We start from the raw sequence: 20000 nt of genomic DNA on the forward strand, positions 1-20000 counted from the left end.
CCTTGACAAGTCAACTGCAAAGAAACTGTCTGGCTTTGCATAACCTCTTAAAGGGCAAGGTTTGTTTATTCAACTTTCAGCATGATCACAGGTTTTAATGTGGCAATTATTTTGCCGATCACAAATATAAAACTTCAAACTTTATATTAATTAAGGTTGGTAGAGGTTTGGGTTGTGTACGGTACTTACCTTGACATGTTGAAACTAAGAAATCACAAATAATTGCTCCATTGATTAGAAATTGATAATTCAAAATATGCTCCTCAGTCCTCATTGACTTACATTGTACAGTGAAAGTTGTGAAACAGCTTTCAAAGTCACCCTTTGAGCATGTAAACGAACACAAACAAAGCTGATTCAGACAATATGGAACATCAGAAACCCAGTACTGTTTGTTTTTCAAATAAAAATGTCAACTTCCTGTTGATTTTACTATTTGAATAACCGGATACACGGATCCAGTCTAGGTTTTCTTCCTAATAAAATTATAAAATCAACAGGATGTTACAATCTTTATTTAAAAAACAAACAGTACTGGGTTTTGTGATGTTCTATATTGTCTTTGCCAATAGTTCATGTGATCTTCTTTCACCTATACCCACACAAGATGTAAACGGGTAAAGGGGGAAATATTAATTCGATTATACAGTTTCTCTCGCAACCATAGGAGATTTGGCTGAGGTTTGTGTTGTAACATTTCTCTTTGCTTTGCTTGTGAAAGACGTCCCAATCGCTGGAATGTTAAGAATAATTGAGCTTACCTAATAATTCTGAAAAATAATCGCCCTGCCCAAGATAATGTGCCTGCAATATACAGTAGCCATACTGTACCTAGCAGCCTAGCGGCACAAGTCCCAACAATGAACTACTTGTGCCGCTTTCTTCGTCACTTTCTCCCTCCTCCTTGCCCATAATCTCTTAAAAAACAAAACAAAATGTTCCTCTATTTCTCTCTCTCTTCTTTCTTGCTCCTATTAATCCATTGTGCATTTTCCTCTCTGGAGGGATCCATCCTGTTCCAGGCTGGTTCATGTTGGAGGTTACAGTTCTCCGCCACCCTGCTGTACGCAAGCCCAAGTGTCCATACTGTACAGAGTGTGTTCAAGAATAGCTAGTCCTCAGCCCCCTCCCTGCTCCCTCCCTAACCATCTCTCTCTTCCGTCCCCAACACCCTCCTCCGGCCCCCTTCTTCATGCCAAGGCTGCAACTCAAGATGACCTTAACACTCCCCTGCGGCCCCTTTTTTTTAACCTGGGGCAACTGGGGACTCCTGCCCCTAATTGCAATGGTGCTTTAAATTGGTGGAAACGCTGGCCGGTTCACGGCTGGTTCCATGAAAGCTTAAGCACAAAGGTTCCAAGGATCTAGAATAGAACCAGTTCTAGAACCAAAGTTATTTTGGTGGAAAAGGGGCCTGAGTGGCCTGGTGCCTGGGCTGAACAACAACATGCTGTGAACCATAAACATCTGTTTTCAGATAATGGCCTGGGAGGTCTTGATAATATGAAGACTGCCCAGACAAATTATATTGGCAACCTCTTCTCCAACCTCAGGCACAAAAAAGGCATCATGCTGTTGTTTGCAGATGTTTGTTTTTTGGTTCAAATGAATAGAATAGAATCAAGAATAGAATCAACTTTATTATCACATCGCTGGTTTACAGGTGAAAAGACGTGGGTGAAATTATTAATTTTTTTTTTTAGAAAAGAAGAAAAAGGAGGGAGGGCAGGGAGATGTTCATATTGAAACATCTCTCCTCTCTTGTCAGACATACTCATTGTCATTCTACACATCTCTAACCCTCCTTCCATCTGTGTTTCCAGATGCCTCAGTTTGAAAAGAGCACGGTCCACATGAGGGACCCTGAGAGGGTCGAACAAATCATCTGTGGCCTCATCAAGGGGGGAGCATCTAAACTACAGGTTAGCCTGCTGTGTGTGTGTGTGTGTGTGTGTGTGTGTGTGTGTGTGTGCGTGTGTGCGTGTGCGCGTGTGCGTGTGCGTGTGCGTGTGCGTGTGCGTGTGCGTGTGTGTGTGTGTGTGTGTGTGTGTGTGTGTGTGTGCGCGTGTGCGTGCTATGTCATCTTGATTTTTTGTCAGTAGTCACCTGGTAATGTATCTTCACCGTGATTGTGTGCAATTGTGCCATCTAGTGGTGATGCAAGACATGAGCTTGCATTATCTCTGAAACTAAATTATGATAATCAAACCTCCATCGTCCGCATATTTGTGGCAACCACATCCCTCTGAAGCCGTAGGATATAGACAAATAGACAGGTATATAGACAGGTGGACTGAAGGATAATATTAAGCAGTTTACATCTGATCATGCTCTGTGGCATAGAATACATTAGATACCACATTGGCTGCTGTTATTCATTGGAGAAATATTGTCGCCATATTGGTGAGGGCAAGCTGCACCTCCAATCCAGTCTGCCTATTGAGGGAAATTCATCATAACTTGCTGAATTTTCATCCAATTACATGTAGTTATATTATTATACAGGATACTTGGTCAAATACAAAATGTGGGTTTACATGTCAAAATACCTGATCTTAGATAGTATTATGGTTATAAAACAAAAACGGACTCAGGCATATTTCTTGCATTAGAGTTATGGCATGTTGCCCCGCCCCCTACCAATGTGGTATACATACAGTATATTATATTTCCAAGAGAATGAAGGGGTCCAGACGTCCGGTGGCTTTGCTGTTGTAAGGGGCATTTTGGTTTTGGTCCACGTGTGAATCATAAACTATGGCCTTCGCAATCACCACACCTCAACCCAATTGAAATCCTATAGGAGATTTGATACTGTGTTAAAACATGTTAAAACCAAAAGATGTCTTTCCAACATGGGGCTGCCTTCTTGTGTGGTGTGCTTTTTGTAGATCAGATATTTTCAGTGAAGATATTTAGTGTCGAGGGAATGAGGGGACCTATTAGACACCTAAAACACTAGCCAACTAAATATATAGGAGTTTAATTCATTTGTCAATGTCATACACCTGTAGTAGGAGAGCAGCACTCATCACATGTTCTCTTGTTCTCTACCACAGATGATCACAGACTTTGATATGACGTTAAGCAAGTTTGCGGTCAATGGAAAACGCTGTCCCTCATGTCACAGTGAGTATATTCATAAGCCACATTTGATGTCATTGTTTTGGTTGGATTAGAGGGTGTTTTAATCATGTCATCATCGGACAAAACATTGACAATACAGTACGTACTGTAATTTATTATCATGGAACATTAAAGCGTGCGTGCGTGTCTATGTTTATTTGTATCCATCCTATCATTTTAGTTCTGTCATAATGTGATTGCTTGTGTCAGTGACATTATGTCCCAACTTGTTGTAGATATCATAGACAACTGCACGCTGGTGACTGAGGACTGTAGGCAAAAGCTGTTGCAGCTGAAGAACAAATATTATCCCATAGAGATTGACCCACATCTAACAATGGAGGAAAAATACCCCTTTATGGTGGAATGGTAAGTAACACACACCAACACAGAGTCGTATAGACTTGCAGATGCAATTAATGACATGATATACATACAGATGTACACACATAAATAAACACGACAAGCATACTATTACACACACACACACACACACACACACACACACACACACACACACACACACACACACACACACACACACACACACACACACACACACACACACACACAAACATGAAATCAGTGCTCCTAAAGGTGTGTAACTGTGTCTGTGGGTGCGCACGTGTGTGTATGTGTGGCTTGTGTTTTCCCAGGTATTTTAAGTCCCACACATTACTGGTTGAACAGAGACTACAGAAAGACAAACTCCCAGAAGTAGTGAGGGACTCTGATGCTGCCCTAAGGTAACTGTTTATCCAATGCCGTGTCCATGACGGAATTGTAACACATGTACGTGTGTTGTAACTTGTGTGTTCCCACTGTATGGAATCAAATCTGGGACCACACAATTGTAGAAAACAATCAGTTTGATTCGATGATATTGTTGCATGTTCAAAATCCACATTTTGTATGCTACCAACTGTGAGTGTGTGTGTGTTTGTTTGTTTGTTTGTATGTATGCTGCTGTGTATCTCACCTCCTTGTGTTCTCTGTGTCTGACTGGTTCCAGAGAGGGCTACGAGCATTTCTTCGACCGCCTCCAGCAACACAACGTGCCGGTGTTCATCTTCTCGGCTGGCCTCGGGGATGTCTTGGAGGAGATCATCCGCCAGGCGGGGGTCTACCACTCCAATGTCAAAGTGGTATCCAACTTCATGGACTTTGATGACAATGTGAGTCTGTCTGAAAACACATTTTTGTCTCAATTTATTCATTAGACCCTTAACCTGCCCACAGTACCAAGACTTAAATCTCTTAACCTGTCAAATATAACTTAGTAGTTAGTGCTGTCCCATTGCTTTGCTTTGTACTGGGAACGTACAAAGCGAGATTATACTAAAGACGAGGTCATCAAATAGTTAGTGTGTGTCCTGTCTGTGTCCTGCATCTGGATTAATGGTTCAGCTAAATGGCTACAGTTTTATGTACTTACTGTAGGCAACAGAGTTACCATCACTCACATTACTGATGTCTCTTACTCTTTCCCTCCCAGGGCATATTGAAGGGCTTCAAAGGGGAGCTTATCCACGTGTACAACAAGCATGATGGTGCGCTGCGCAACACAGACTACTTCAAGCAGGTGAAAGACAACTGCAACATTATCCTGATGGGAGACTCACTGGGGGACCTGAATATGGCTGACGGAGTGCCCAACGTGGATAACATCCTCAAGATTGGGTTCCTCAATGACAAGGTACAGACACGTAACCAGTATTCACACACATATCTGGGAAAACATGATCTTTGATTCAGATCTTGAAAGCTTTGGAAACTGCACAAGAATATTTCGAAAAATGTTATCCTAACCACATGAACCCTAGTGTCCGTTTTCTGGGTCGATCATTCACCGATCTACAATCTCAGCTAGAGCTTAGAGTGCAAGCTAAACTTGTAGAACGGTTATTTTGGTATAGAGAGAAATAAAGAGCGGATCAAGTATGGAGTCCTCTGGGACGCTGTCAGCTAAGTATATAGGGTTTACGATACGATACGATACGATACAACTTTATTGTCAGCTTGCACTGAATTTTGTTTTGCGTCCATGACGTCACCGTTGAAGATACAGACAAAGTGACACAGTACATTATAAAATGATAGACATTACAGGACAAAAATCACAGAAACAGACAAGAACAACAACACATCCTATGGTTTAACGATTTTGGTTTAAAAGCAGGACAGACTGATGTACAAAAGAGTTCTTTAGTCTGTTTTTCTTATATTTAGGGACTCTAAGCCGCCTCATGGAGGTCAACAGTTGATATTCATCAATTAAAATATGTAAGGGGTCAGAAGAGATACTCTTTGCCAGTCTAAGCATGCTCTTGTTCTGGGCACGACCTTAAGTGGCTAATATGCTAATGAATTAGATTTAATTGTAGACCTAACTTTGTATACAGAGTAGACCCAACTTCATATACAGTAGATGCAGTAAAGCAGGGGCTGGCAACCACCTCTTTTTGAACAAATGATCAGATTGGGCTATTTAATTGAGGTGATCAAAAACAACCTCCTGTTCTTTTTTTCTGCAAACTGTTATATATAGTATATAGTATATAAGTATTCAATGAATGAATCAATCAATCAATCAATCAATCAATCATTATTTGATGAGCATAAAACGTTTCTCCCCAGATAGTCTGAATTTATCTTCCTTCCTTACCTTAATTATTCATGTTCAATTCATTCTATGCTTAATTATTTTTCTAATTAGCAGTCTATAATAACTTAAGACATAAAAGCAATGGTGGATTCAGTGTCTGGTACTGAATGATCATGTGCCCGAAAAGGTTGCCCACCTCTAGACTCTGTAGTAAAGCATATTAGTTTATTTTGACCTATTGTTTAGCCACATCTGTGACCTACAAATGTGTATACCAGTAAGACGCCTGAGGGCGAGAACTTGAAGCCATGAAACAACAGAGCTTCTTAATATGGCACAGCTGAGAAGCAGGAGTTAACCCATTCTGGGCAGGAACCCCTTTTGGTATTCTAACCATTTTGGACGGGAACCCCTCTTGGGGTTCTGTACAGTATGTACAGTATTCAAAAAATAAAATACTTTGATGCTGCTATATAAATATTTGATTTTTTTCAGAAAGCTTAGGTCAGGATTTAGATCATATATGCAGATCTAGTACGTCAAACCATGCATGGCTATCCTCAGGGTTTGATGAGGTCAGTGTCGTTGATCTTCTTATATGGAGATCCAGGTGATGATAGTCAGCTCCACTCTACTGACTGACTGACTGACTGACTGACTGACTGACGGACGGGCGGGAAATGCACGATTTCATAGTAAATGCGACCTGCTGTCACAATAAAGACAGAGTAGTACAAAAAAAACTTTAATACAGCCAAGATCAGAAGCAGATCAAGTTCTAGTTGGTGTCCTAATAACAAAGTGGTTAAGGCATATAACACATGAGCACATGAAAATATTAACAATCTGTGTCTGCTCTGTTGTCCTGCAGGTAGAAGAGAGAATGGAGAAATATCTGGACTCTTACGACATTGTCCTGGTGAAGGATGAGACTCTGGAAGTGCCCAATGCCATCCTCCAGAAGATTCTATAACTCTCCTACAGTTCAGCCCACTTCCCAACTACTGTGCTACAAGCTCAGCTAGAGCAATCCCAGACCCATGGATTTGGAAAAAGACTGCAAGACCATTCTCCTCAAGCTGGAAATGACCACTACCTGACCCAAACATATTCAATGTTCCTCCACACCAAGAGATTCTAGCTTTAGCCCCAATGCCAGCCTCTTTTGGACGCCACACCAATAACGGGCCATTGTTGAACCCTTTTCGCCACCTTTATAAAAAATACTATTTTTCCCCCCCTCCTGAATGAACTGTTTTAAAAGTACATACAGTCCAAGTCTCTGTCTTTGCGTGTGTCTGAGTCTGTTCTAATCATTGCCCATGTCCACTAACCCATGATATGAAAACAGAATAACCAAAAACAAACAATTGCACATTATTGTTACTTTTGTTATCCATATGCTCATTTTTGATATTGTAATGTTTGTATCAGTGTATGAAGTTTGCATATCATAAACAAACACCCACAGACAAACTTTCTTTTGATCAATACCAGCATGCATTGCACCTCATTGAGTTCCCTGAACCTCATGTAATTAGGTTGTAGTTTCATTGGTGACTATTGGACTCCTGATGTATACCTGGTCACTTCTCTGGGTAGTTTAAAAGCATGTTGCTAAAGAAAATGCTATGCTTGACCTGTGAACTTGAGAAAGATCCTGTTTTCTCAAAACTATGGGTATAGTATACATTTTGTAAAAACGTACTGTAGATTCATACAGCTTTCTAAACATAGCTTGTGAATTGCAGGATACACACCTTATTGACGAAAATGCTGACTTTGGTGCCTCCTATCTGTATATTGTACAGTAAATTGTACATACTTGGGTTCAAGAACCAACTGATCAGAAGGAATGTGACATTTTCAAATTAAATCCCCTGACATAGCTGGCGGTAGTTTTGATTCATGGAAGTTATGGCGGATTCTTGAAAAAAAATTACATTTTTGCACAGGCTTCATTGTACATCAACACGCAGTGCTTAGAAAGCTGACAAACCTGGCCTCAAAAGTCCAAAGACCTCATTGACCCGAATTTTAAACCTCTCTCAAAACCATTAACCACAGAAAGTGATATATCAGTGTCCATTCTAGCCCCAATCCCACCTCAAATAAAATACAATTATAAGACTTGGCCTGGTGTGCAGCCGGTGAATAAAAATGGGGATTTACAACTGTGCCTTTTTCAATTGCTAGGCTTCAATTATTTTAAACGCCTGTGATCCCTGAGGCCATTAGACCTGTCTTTTGTGTCTTGTTTTTATTAAAAACAAAATGCATTTCTTTCTTTGAGATGGAGCACACTGTAGTGTAGGCTCTTCTGTGAAGTCCTCTGTTCTTCACATCCCCATAGATCAGTGGTTTTCAACCTGAGGACTGGACTGGTGGGCCATGAGGATATTGCAAGTGGACTCAATATTGGCAAAACACTTTAGATTTTAATGATAATATAATGAATTAAAAAAAAAGTCATGGTATTTTTGTCCTATGTCCAACTTTTGGTGTGTGTAACCCAAATGTTGTCCTAACGCAAACATTAAATGCCACTTAATGAATGGACAATTTTGAATGTTTGTGTAAACACAAACATTGTGTAACACAAACATTGAAGAGAAGGTGAGGACTGAGGACGCAAATTCTGATTGGCCGGAATGAGATGATGTATGACGATGTACGATGATAAGAGCCTCACTTAGCCTCACTTCACACGGGTGTGTTTTCTTTCTTTGAAAAGTGAGTTTTCATTGTGATACCGATAAATAACGTATACTATGTTAGTTCCATTGATCCAAGCCAGAACACAATCTAAATGCATGCAGCCCATCAATCCTGACCACTTAACACGGCAGCCGATATGTAGTCAGATGGGTGGGCCGCAAATACTTTTGAGATTTTCTATTGGGTCCTGATAGTAGCCTACAGAAAAGGTTGAGGACCACTGCCTATAGATCATAAATGTTCTCTTTAGGCAATAATGTAAGTGGGAAAATCCAATGTTGTCCGTGGTCCCAATATGGGATACATTTATAAGCTCACCATAGTCTTTTTCTTTTTTTCTTTTTTCTTTTTTTTCTTTTTAGAAAAACCCATTAATCAACTTTTTGTTTGTTTGTTTTTGTTCAAACTGAACACTACCTCTAAAGTTTTTATTTTGCAGGGGGCAAAGTACAATGTTACAGTTTTGGTTTGTCTAAATTAGGGCTGGGCAGTATATTGATAATATCAACTATCAATATCATAATTTGCGACTACATCTGGAATTTGGGATATTGTAATATTGTGATATGACATTTTGTCTTCCTGGTTTTAAAGGCTATGTTACAGTAAACAGAACTTACCTAACTGTTCTAGCTATTCTATTGTTTGTCTTTACCCACTTATATTGAGAGATTTGTGATGGGCATTTTATCCATTATTGCCCAGCCCTAGTCTGAATGTGTTTTGTTCTCTTTGAACATTGTGCGTTTTAAATGTGCTGCTATCCCTTGCATGTTGCCTTTTGTTATTACTGCATTTATGTTATTATTTGAGGATATAATAAAACTGGCAATAAAATCAAATGGGAGGGAGTCTTGTGAAAATATTATTTATTATAATAGGCTATATGTTTATTGTTTTATAATCTGCATGCATGCAGATTCTTCTTCCAAACGCTTTGGTAGATTGATTGATTGATTGAAAATGTTATTCACAGTATGTAGAATGGGTACATTTCAGTCAATACAAAAACTGCTACGAGGATGAAACCAGAAAAGCACGAAGACGTAGGAATTTATTGCAGTATCAAAATCCACCTTTAGATGGCAGTGAATCATAAGGTAAGTAACGCCAACATGAAAATATAGTATGCAACGTGGCATATGTTAAGTTCTAAAACTAGCATTCAAACCCTGTGGACAACTGGCTCGTTGGTCTAGGGGTATGATTCACGCTTAGGGTGCGTGAGGTCCCGGGTTCAAATCCCGGACGAGCCCTGTTTTTCACCAGTTCTCATTTTTCTCAATTCTTCTCCTACTGCAATGTCATAATTGCGTTATCACTACCAAAAAAGGCACATTTGTGTTATACAATATAAACAAACATAGCACTTACAAACTATTGAATACACAGGACCTAAAATAAGCCCTTGGCCTTTTTTGGGTTATCCTTTAAACATCATTTTTTATACATAATAAATACATTTGTACAGCTGTACCTTTTCAGCAAACGGTTAATACAGTAGCCTATTCAGTCAATCAAATAAATCACAATCACAGACAGACAACATGATTGCATCCTTGCAACAAAACAGTTTTAAGGTCAACTGCAGTCACAATGATGCATTGGGTGCTTGTATATCTGCTATTTTCAAAATATTTGTATACATTTGAAAACATTCCGCATAATGATTACTTTGTACATTTGGTAGGAATAGGATACTTTAAGTACATTTTGATGCCGATACTTTTGTACTTTTACGCAAGTAAATTTAAATTCCGTGTTTTTACTTAAAGTATTTCTATATTGCAGTATACCAGTATTTATTTACGTAAGTACAAACTTTGAGTACTTTTTCCACCACTGATGTTTACAAGTAGCCTAGTTTGCATTGCATGTTGCAACTTGCAAGGAGACGTTGCATGGCGACTGCTTTATTGTTTGCAACTTTGTAAGTGGTGCTGAGTGTTGACTATGAGATGTGTAGGCTAAGTAACACTCGAGTCAATTTCTGATGAATTGGGCTGATGAACAAGTCACAAGTCTCATTAATCTCTTCAATTATGCCTAAATCAATTATCATATTGCATTTGTCCCTCACCAAATATATAGGATGTTCTCTTCTGCAGCACCACTCATATTAACTGATTTCGGTTTGCACAGCGTGGACGATAAAACCACCTCTGACCGCACCGCGCACCCGCACACAACGTCCTCCATCCATAATCCATGGACTTGGGTCCCGATCGAGGATGTCCCCCTCTGATTTATGTAGTTCTCTTGGCGTTAGTTTCGGGGAAAAAAACACAATTTCCCATGAGCCTTCGGGTGACTTTACGTCCGGTGATGCGCACAAGCGTCCAACTTCACCGTTTAGCGTTAGTGCTATGACAACAGGGGAATGGCTTCAAGTTGATGAGAGGGACAAGAGAAATGTGATTTTTGCCCGAGCAACAAATATTTATATAGTCTTTTACTGACAGGCGCTTCTTCACTCGGGTAAGCAAAACATGGGAATAGAATGGTACAACAACCCATACGATATTCTACAGTTTGGAACACGTTTGCGTTATATTCGCCTAAACTGAGCGCTAGTAACCAGGTAGAGCTAGCTGTTAAACAGGCAGCATGCCGCTAGCAAAAATACCTGAGCTGAGCTGAGACTAATGATGCTGCTTCACAGCTTGAATTGTTTCCTTTCAGTCTCGGACTTAAATGAATAATTTCAAAAAACATTACCATTACCCGGGCCCTACATTGTCCCTTCCTCGAGTCGTTAAGCTGTTCTAAGAACCCAAACTCTGTGTCACTGTCATTCATTATCAACCCTATAAAAGTTGGCAATCATATTGAAGATGGATGAATTGAAATAATCTTACACTCCCTTCTCCTGACCCATGTCTTTCAGCCCCATTCCTCTATAGCAAGCACACAGTGAATAGGCCTGAAATATCTCAATTTATTCTGCTCTATTCTTTTGTAGCTGTTTACAAGTTATTATGCTATACAAAATAATTTAACACAATCTGAAACTCTGTGTGATAGGTTTGTTTCAAAACTGTCAATTGTGTACTGTATATAGAGGCTTATGTGCAACAGGTTGGGGACCAATGAATGACTGCAGCACAGTGTGTTTTTACAGTATGATAGGATGATTGGATTTGGAGGATGTTTAGCTGGGTGATTGTGGATAGGGTTTGTGACAAATGTATGTTATCAAAAGGGGGCTGAATACCTACATGTAGCTGTCTGCCTTTGTTTGCATTTGATGTCACTATGCTACTGTGGTTGAATGACAGGATGTCACATTTGATCTACTATAACCCACAATGCCTCTCCTCTCCTCAGGGATTTTGCCCTTTGTGTGTATGTTATCATGCGTAAAAAACTAAAAATGTGATCTTAATTTAAATATCAGATTCAATAAAGGACTGATTAAACATGTTATAACACATCGGGAGGGGGATTTTTTTGTTATAGTCTTCTCTCTCTCTCTCTCTCTCTCTCTCTCTCTCTCTCTCTCTCTCTCTCTCTCTCTCTCTCTCTCTCTATGGATTAGCTGTCCATTCCACCTGCTCATCAGTTAGGAATTAGAAAATCCGCTTGGCCTTTTCGCCTCATGAAATCCTTGTCATGTGACTGGCCTTATAAGTGTTCTCATTGGCGGACAGTGACACCCCTGCTGTGAGTGTCACACATACACCACTCTACTGTCTTGACAGTTGGCACGTAGGTAGTAGTCTCATGTGGCGACACTGGCGAGGTGTCACTCGTGACAGTGACAAGGGAGGCCGACTGAACCCCAGGGATTTGGATTTCATTCAAAACCAAAATACAGCATTGGGATCACTTTGATATCTGATCTATTCTGTACCATAGAATTATCTCAGCAAATATTTTGACAATAAAAATTTTACTTTTAATTAATCAAATAATAACTTTAACACCCCAAATCAAAATCTGATCTAGTTTTGTCAGACCCAGGTTTCCATGAAGGATGTTATGGTCTTCAATTTCGATCCTCCAAATTTTAGAGACATCAAATAATCAACATAAGCCATTAGATTTTTGTATAGGTGTTACTGTAAACAGCATTTTGGAAATTAACCACATAAATTCCCTTCAAGGGTGGTATTTATATAGCAAATAAGTGCTGTATGAAAATACTTTTTAAAGAGAAATAAAGCTATGGGACTCAGACCCACACACCATGGGGTCTGAGGATGAGAGATATACAGACACAAGACATGCACATTTCAGTGTGCAGACTTTATTTCTCTTTTCAGATTATATTAATAAAAAATAAATCGTGATACAGGGGTCTAAGCAGTACTATGCAATATGCACAAAAACCATATAGAAACAAACAAAATAACAAATGAGCATTAGAAAGATCTGAGCAAAGTTCTGGAGGGATTGTAGATATTAATACATGTCTTTATTATATTGCTTATAATGCCAGATTTCAAACTCTCAAAGACAAAATTTGCAGAATGTTCCACTTCATCCTAATACTAGTTTCTCATCACATTCTTTGTGTCTCACTCTTTCACTCTGTGTTTATCTCCCTCCCATTCAGAGGCAGCATGTCTCTGTTCAAGGCCCGTGATTGGTGGTCGGCGGTAGTGGGAGAGGGTGAGGAGTTTGACCAAGGATGCCTGTGTGTCGGAGACGTGGATAACAGTGGCACAGGACATGGTCAGTGTGTGTGTGTATGTATGTGTTGTACATGTTCAATCACAATCCATGATGAATGTTTGTGAGAAAATGAGTTTTATGATGCTAGCATTTAAGATTAGACATGATTAACCAAGTGTTTATCCCTCAAAATCTCTCTAGCCGAACACTTCCAACATACTGTATTGTATACCAGCGCAGGCGGGTGGATAGTACTTCCTTTCTTACATCTATATTCTGTCACTGTGGCTCTTGTCTTGCAGACAAGGTGGTAGTGGGTAGCTACATGGGTATGCTGCGGATCTTCTCGCCCCAGGCCAGTAAATCAGAGGAAGGGGGCCAGGGCACAGCTGATGCCCAGCTTCTGGAGGTCCAGCTTCGAGACGCCATCATCCAGGTGGAAGTGGGCAAGTTTGTCTCGTAAGTAACCCAACAAGGCAACACCAATATTGCCTATAATTTCCATTACTAAATGCCAGGCCATGCAGGGCTGAGTGAGCATGGCTGAACCTTTCACAGCCTTTGTCGTGCTATTGCATTCAGGGTGAACAGGACTGGTTTCATGGCTGTATAGTAACTCAATTCCACAGTCAGCTATTATCTGTTATGCTAACTGGCTAAAGAACAGACATTACAGACAAATAAAATCAATAATAAATGAATTGATACAATTTTCAATGTACAAGACAATAAAAAGAACAAAAACATGGTATATGGAACCTGCTACGACTCAACTAATGAATAGTTATAATTACGTCCAGCTGTAAGTCAGACAGCATGACAGGCCATCACCTGCATACATCACCTGATGTATGCGGATGATTTGGTCATTTTTAGTCTGTAAAGTGCTGGTCTCCAACAGCTTCTGAGCGTATGCTCACAGTATGGTCTTGATTTTAATATAAAATACAATGCTAAAAAGAGTAAAATCAGGATTGTCCGAAGTAAGGAAGACAGACACTCAATCTTCCCTGACTTCCATCTAGCTGGCACTGCCCTTAGTGTGTGCAGTGAGATCACTTATTTGGGCCATATTATCTCTGATGACCTTTCAGATGACAAGGACATCTATAGACAGTGGCGGAAGCTGTATGCCCAAGCGAACATGCTGTGTCGCAAATTTAGCATGTGCTCAGTACCTGCGAAGATATCGCTCTTTAGATCCTTCTGTACACCGCTGTATACTGCAGTGCACACCTTTGGTGTCGCTACAGACGACTCACAGTGGCCTATAATGACTGCATGAGGCTGCTGTTGAGAGTTCCAAGAAGCTCCGGTGCAAGTCAGATGTGTGTTAGTGTCTGGGTACCTACCTGCTCTGCTGTGCTACGTAGCCTTATGTTATGTACAGGTTCATGTGTGGGCATCAGTCAGTAAATGACATCATCGCTGTCATTTACGGACCCTACACGCAGTTCGGTTAGGTTCTCATCTAGATTGTGGAACCATTGGCACACATGATTGTATGTCAGAAACTGAACAGTGTGGGATATGTGCATTTAATTTTAATTTTTTTATTTTTGTGTTTAATTGTGATATGGATCTCCCTGGGTCTGATAAAGAATTGATATAATTTGTATTAACTTACAGTAAACCACTCTGTTTGTGTTGGTATTCCTGTATTGTTTTTTACAGCGTGTCTCCAATTTTCAGAATCTTTCGTACAGTAGGCCAAGGAACTTGAAGGAAGTCAAAGTAAACATTTTCACATATTATTTTCACATAATATTGCAAATATTCTTTGTGTGAATATTTTTCACATTTTGTAAATTCATAATCTCAGATTCACCGTTCTCCCGAACTCCTTTTGGGCAAAACTGATGTCAAATCAATATGGTGTCAGAGATTCACAGAGAAGAGTTATTAGACACTGTCTTGTTTTTGGTCAACATAAATTATTCCCAAAAAAACATTTCTTGAAGCCCTGTATAGCATGTTTTCTTACATGGCATAGACAGTGCCCCGCCTTGTAATTTTTTGGTTCGAATCTAGTCGCAAATCTTCTAATATTATTACCCTTTCGTAATATAGCCCAAGATCACTAGGTCAGTGTATTGAAGTAGGACACAGTCAACTTTGAACACACAAGCACAACCCAAGAAATTAATTAATACCAAAATATACATTTACAGTATAAACATGACAAACCCCCATGCCCCCAAGAGTCTTAACACACAACAAGCAATAGAAAGAAATACGGTAGTTCAAATATGAATAAAGTTAGTCAAGATTCTATTGCAAAGTTCAAGCCAGATTAATAATGTTTCCAAACACGCACATATTAATTATACTAAAGAACAATTGCATTTGATGAATGTCAATATAGAAACATTACGATGACATTTTCTAATAATACATATTTTGTGATTGAGGTGGGCTGGAGGATGCATACTAGATTCCCCAATATGTGGTTTGTGTTCAATTATTTGTTTGTGTCTAAATAGGAATGTTTTTCACTTTGTCCTGTGAAAAAGTGGCCTCCATTCAGAAACATGACAAAAGGTCCTCACTTGGGGGCGCCGATGGCCTAGTAGTGGGTTCGATTATTGAGCCTCACAGCCTTTGCTGCTTTCATGTCATTCTTCACTGTACTAACTGTAACAAAATAAAAGCAGAAAAGCCCATAATTTCTATAAAATGGTTTTCACACCGTCCAAAGTATCATATTTTCACCAGGATTTTCTACTACATGGCTGTATGGATTAGCATAATTTTCTACAGTAGCATACATGTGTATTAGTCTTTAATAACATGGAAAGCAGAAGCAGTGGACCATCTCTTGTGAGTCATCTCCCTCATTCATAGTTTATTGATGTTTCCGTTATCCCGGGATTTCAATAATTCCCTGACTAGACGTGACTTTCCAATTGATGGATTCTTGCCTTAATTTCATTTTGTGATATTTATTTCTTGTAAAGACAATAGGCTACACCAAAGAGACACTTCACTTGCATTCAACTTTATTTCTTTTTGGGGGGATTTTGGGCATCTGATATTCATTGCGACTGTAGGTCGCAGTTTACTATGAAAACCTGCATCTCGTGTCTGTCACGCCTCGTAACATGCTCCATATATGACCAATACAGAATTCATTCCATATGACCTCATCAAACCCTGTACACTCAGTGCTATGTACCCATAGTACTATGGAGGAGTACTATGGGGTGGAGTACAAGTTGTGCACAGTGGCCTCACTAGAGTAGACCACCTGATGTGGTTAAAATGTGTAAAGAATCTGATGATGTCCTGCTTGTGTATTTTCTTTTTAGCATTGTAAGCTGCAGGCTTCTCTGGCAAACAGGCAAATAGCCACAGACTGAACTCACCAGTGAGAGGTGGTCACTTATCAGAATAACACAAAGATGTCAGGGGTTTCACTAATCCCCCTCCATTATCACCAGCCACTTGTAAGTTGTATGTGTTGACCGTGACCTCCGCTAGTATGTGTCAGAGTGGCATTAACTCAACATAACCCTGCTTAAAGCAGACCTAAAACCACCACTGCTGCACGAGAGGACAGCATAGTGCTGTGTTGAAGAAGTAGTTTATGTCTGTACATCTGTGTAGTGTCTTTTTGTGATGACTGGCAATAAATTACATGCTTTTCTTAACATCTATAGTGCAGAGTGCAGACCTTAAAATGTATATTGAACATGAATTGTAAACATTCAAAGTATAGCTTATAATATGGTCTTTATTTAAACTGCCAAACACATGTGCCCATTCATAACTCATTATTCTGGTTGTTCATTCATAGAAAGCCTTCCCATTCCAAATCACCACCACATAAAGATGCTTTTTCTCTACGACACATAGAGCACAAACCACCATGTCAGACATTTGCTCTTGCCCCATGATTTATCACTTTCTATCAACCACCCAGTACCAAACATAGCCGTGCCTACAGCGCCACGCTAACCACAGAGTTACTAGCATAGTTGTTGAAACCCAGGAGCCCCATCCTGCTTTGTTTTTGCACAGGCTAATTGGATCTCAAGAGTTGGCCTCTGTTAGTTAAAGACTGAAATGTGCAAATCCTTCTTGTAGAAATGACATGTTTTGGAGTTATCCCTTCCGGGCCAAAACTATATGAAATTGTGGAGGAATAAGTGAAGTGAAGACAGAAAGAGACATGGAGAGGGTGGAATGGAATGATGTGGGGATGAAAGGAATGCAAGAATATGTCATCACCGCCGTTCCTATATGTGGGTGCCCAGGGACCTCAAGGAGAGCCTGGTTTCCAGGAAAAGGCTGTGGCGGTTTGCCCTAAAGGCTTCCCACATGGAGATGCCTGCAGGAGCATGGCACGTCTTGCACAAAATAAGTCTTTGTGGAATATGTTGTTTCGTTTCTCGTGGTTTCCAGCAGCGAGGCATTCTTCAGTGTCTGTTGGGTGCTTCCAAAAGTAGTCCTCAACAGAAAAGCACTTTGTAATAAATATTGTCTCAGTCTGGATAGGATGAGGCAGGGAGATGGCGAAAGCTTTTAATTTTTTACAGTGGGCAGTGTGGTTTCCACGGAAGAAAGCAAATCTCTGGGGTCTAATTTATATATAAAATGAAATAAAAACATATTGTTGTTCTTTCCTGGACAAACATTTGATTGTGGTGGTCGGGAGACGGTAAGCACTTGGGAGCACAGTAAAGCTGGCTAGCACATGTGGAGTATTGCGGATCAAATGAGTTTGTTGTATTTTCATGTGGTGAGTCCCGAGATCAATAGGAGTGTCGCTTGTTCCTGTTTGTGCTGCATCAACTTGAATGGACTCATGCCTTTGGAGTGGTTTTGAGGTAGAGGATTAAGCAGGCTGGTGTAGTGGTTAGACAGACTGTCCTGCTTCCGGAGGGTCACACATCCAGTTCCTGCCACAGCCAATACTTCCTATCAAAGTGCCCTTGAGCAAGACAAGAGCATTTACATAATAGTACAGTATAGGTAGAATGGCTAGGCAGACTGAGGATGAGTGCATTTTCTTTAATCTATAGTATACTGTCAATGTCCAAAAAGCGTTCCTTTTTATTATTATTTAAAAAAACAAAACAATAGCCAAGCTTGTATATCTGCTATTTTTTACCTTTGTGTGACACTCTTGAGTGATAAAAACAAAACAAAAAACAATTTGAAACATTGAGATATGAGGTTTCTGCCCGACAGTGACGATGTACTTCACTGACTGGGATCCCCCTGGTTTCTATACTTGATCATTGGTCCCTTCCTTTTCTCTCTACACCAAATGTCTCTGAGAGCTTGTAGATCTGCTATTTTTTGCTGAAAGTTCACCTATTATGACATGCCTGGGCCAGAACAGGGACTCTAGGGTCCATGTGGTTACCGGCCTGATACGATATACCAGTATTTGTCTAAAAAGGAATAAACAACGTGGAATCAGATTTCCTTTCCCTGTTAAGACAGCCGTGTTCTTTTTGTGTTGGTGTATGAATGAATACAGCCTAATCTAAATAGACCACCCAGAAGTGTAAATTAATCCTCCTGTTAGATTCAACCACAGAGCCATGATGGAAGTCTAAACATCTTTTGAAGATGTTTAGACTGCTGGGAGTAAATTACAGCAAATAGTTGTGTCGTCACATTATTAATGTGATGATGATGAATCCAGCAGAGTCTCTGAATGTGTTCTGTCTGTCGTTTCTTTCCCTCATGTGTTCAGGTGTTCAGAACTCCTCCACTTGGCTGTTCTTCATCCCAGGAAACTTTCTGTCTACTCTATCTCAGGTAACGTGCGAGCACACACACACACACACACACAACACACACACACACACACACACACACACACACACACACACATATGCACGCACAGTCACTCACTGCCGATTGCCATGTTCTCCACCAATAACATGTATGTATTTGCTTTGATTGGCGTAGGCACAGCGGGTAACGTGGAGCATGGAGCCCAGTATCAACTGAAGCTTGTGTATGAACACAACCTGCAGAGGACAGCCTGCAACATGACCTACGGCCCCTTCGGAGGGGTCACCGGTAGGGCTGACTGACTCTGCACGCATGCTCAGACACAGACAGTTGTGGGGAGTTTTTTTTATCATCTGCCCTTGATAATTAAATCGAATCACAGTGGAAAGAATGCTACCCGATGTCTGAAAAGTTTGAAAAGTTCTTATATTGTAAACATTTGCAACAAATCACATTACGAGGTGTTGTGAGGGTGACTTGAATAAAATAAATCGCCTATAGCTAATGTGCCTTTAAAATCTGCAATGTATCATAAACCACTAAACCTAGACCTAAGGACTTAAATATCCGTATTTGGCAGAGAAGCGTTGGATTTGACATGCTTCTTTGGCAGGTATTGTGTTTAAAATGCAACCATATGGCCCGGGCTGGCCTAGCGGTCCGAGCACCTAGGCTGTTAATCCAGCCTGGAGGTGTGTTGCGGGTTTGGGTCCCGACAACCTTTGCTCCGTGTCACCCTCTCCCCTCCATCTCTCTCCCCATTTCCTGTCACACTACTGTCTACCGATCAATAAAGGCATAAAAAAGGGGAAAAAAAGCAACCATACTGTGGGTTCAGGTTACCGTTACACTAACCTCACGTCAGAATGTAAAAACAAAAAAAAACATCTATTCATGCCGCAGCATCTAACCACAGGAAATCCTGATTGATATGAAGTTCCATGCTGGACATGTGTCGCACACTGGAAAATAGCCAAGCCAATCTATAAGCACGACGTGTTGTGAGCTTGTAGATCGGCTATTGTCAGTGTGCGACATCGGCGTGCAACAGAGTATAAATCAGGCATAAGTGGACACAGATGGGCTCCTACTCTTCAACCCAACACGTCAGGCTGTCACATCATCACGTCCCCATCACTCCCCCATGTATGTGCTATTCCTTTTTTATCATATTGCCACAAGA

The 20000-nt window shown here is 40.3% G+C and overlaps 2 protein-coding genes across 3 annotated transcripts in view; both read left to right on the top strand.

Moving 5' to 3' along the window:
- nt5c3a (5'-nucleotidase, cytosolic IIIA) overlaps nucleotides 1–7207 on the top strand; it is a 19242-nt gene extending 12035 nt beyond the window's left edge. For both annotated transcript variants that reach the window (XM_079504144.1, XM_079504145.1), the window contains exons 2-8: nucleotides 1824–1922; nucleotides 3060–3129; nucleotides 3363–3495; nucleotides 3783–3872; nucleotides 4139–4301; nucleotides 4622–4822; nucleotides 6603–7207. In XM_079504144.1, the coding sequence (XP_079360270.1) occupies nucleotides 1824–1922; nucleotides 3060–3129; nucleotides 3363–3495; nucleotides 3783–3872; nucleotides 4139–4301; nucleotides 4622–4822; nucleotides 6603–6704 (858 nt within the window). In that variant the 3' untranslated portion in view covers nucleotides 6705–7207. The remainder of the gene's footprint in view (nucleotides 1–1823; nucleotides 1923–3059; nucleotides 3130–3362; nucleotides 3496–3782; nucleotides 3873–4138; nucleotides 4302–4621; nucleotides 4823–6602) is intronic.
- Nucleotides 7208–10815: 3608 nt separating this feature from the next.
- The window catches only part of bbs9 (Bardet-Biedl syndrome 9), a 226661-nt gene continuing 217476 nt past the window's right edge, over nucleotides 10816–20000 (top strand). The window contains exons 1-5 of the mRNA XM_079504326.1: nucleotides 10816–10927; nucleotides 13008–13126; nucleotides 13369–13525; nucleotides 18774–18838; nucleotides 18992–19105. Coding sequence (XP_079360452.1) covers nucleotides 13015–13126; nucleotides 13369–13525; nucleotides 18774–18838; nucleotides 18992–19105 — 448 coding nt within the window. The 5' untranslated portion in view covers nucleotides 10816–10927; nucleotides 13008–13014. The remainder of the gene's footprint in view (nucleotides 10928–13007; nucleotides 13127–13368; nucleotides 13526–18773; nucleotides 18839–18991; nucleotides 19106–20000) is intronic.

The sequence above is a fragment of the Electrona antarctica genome (assembly GCF_951216825.1).
Source record: "Electrona antarctica genome assembly, chromosome: 6".
Taxonomy (NCBI): domain Eukaryota; kingdom Metazoa; phylum Chordata; class Actinopteri; order Myctophiformes; family Myctophidae; genus Electrona; species Electrona antarctica.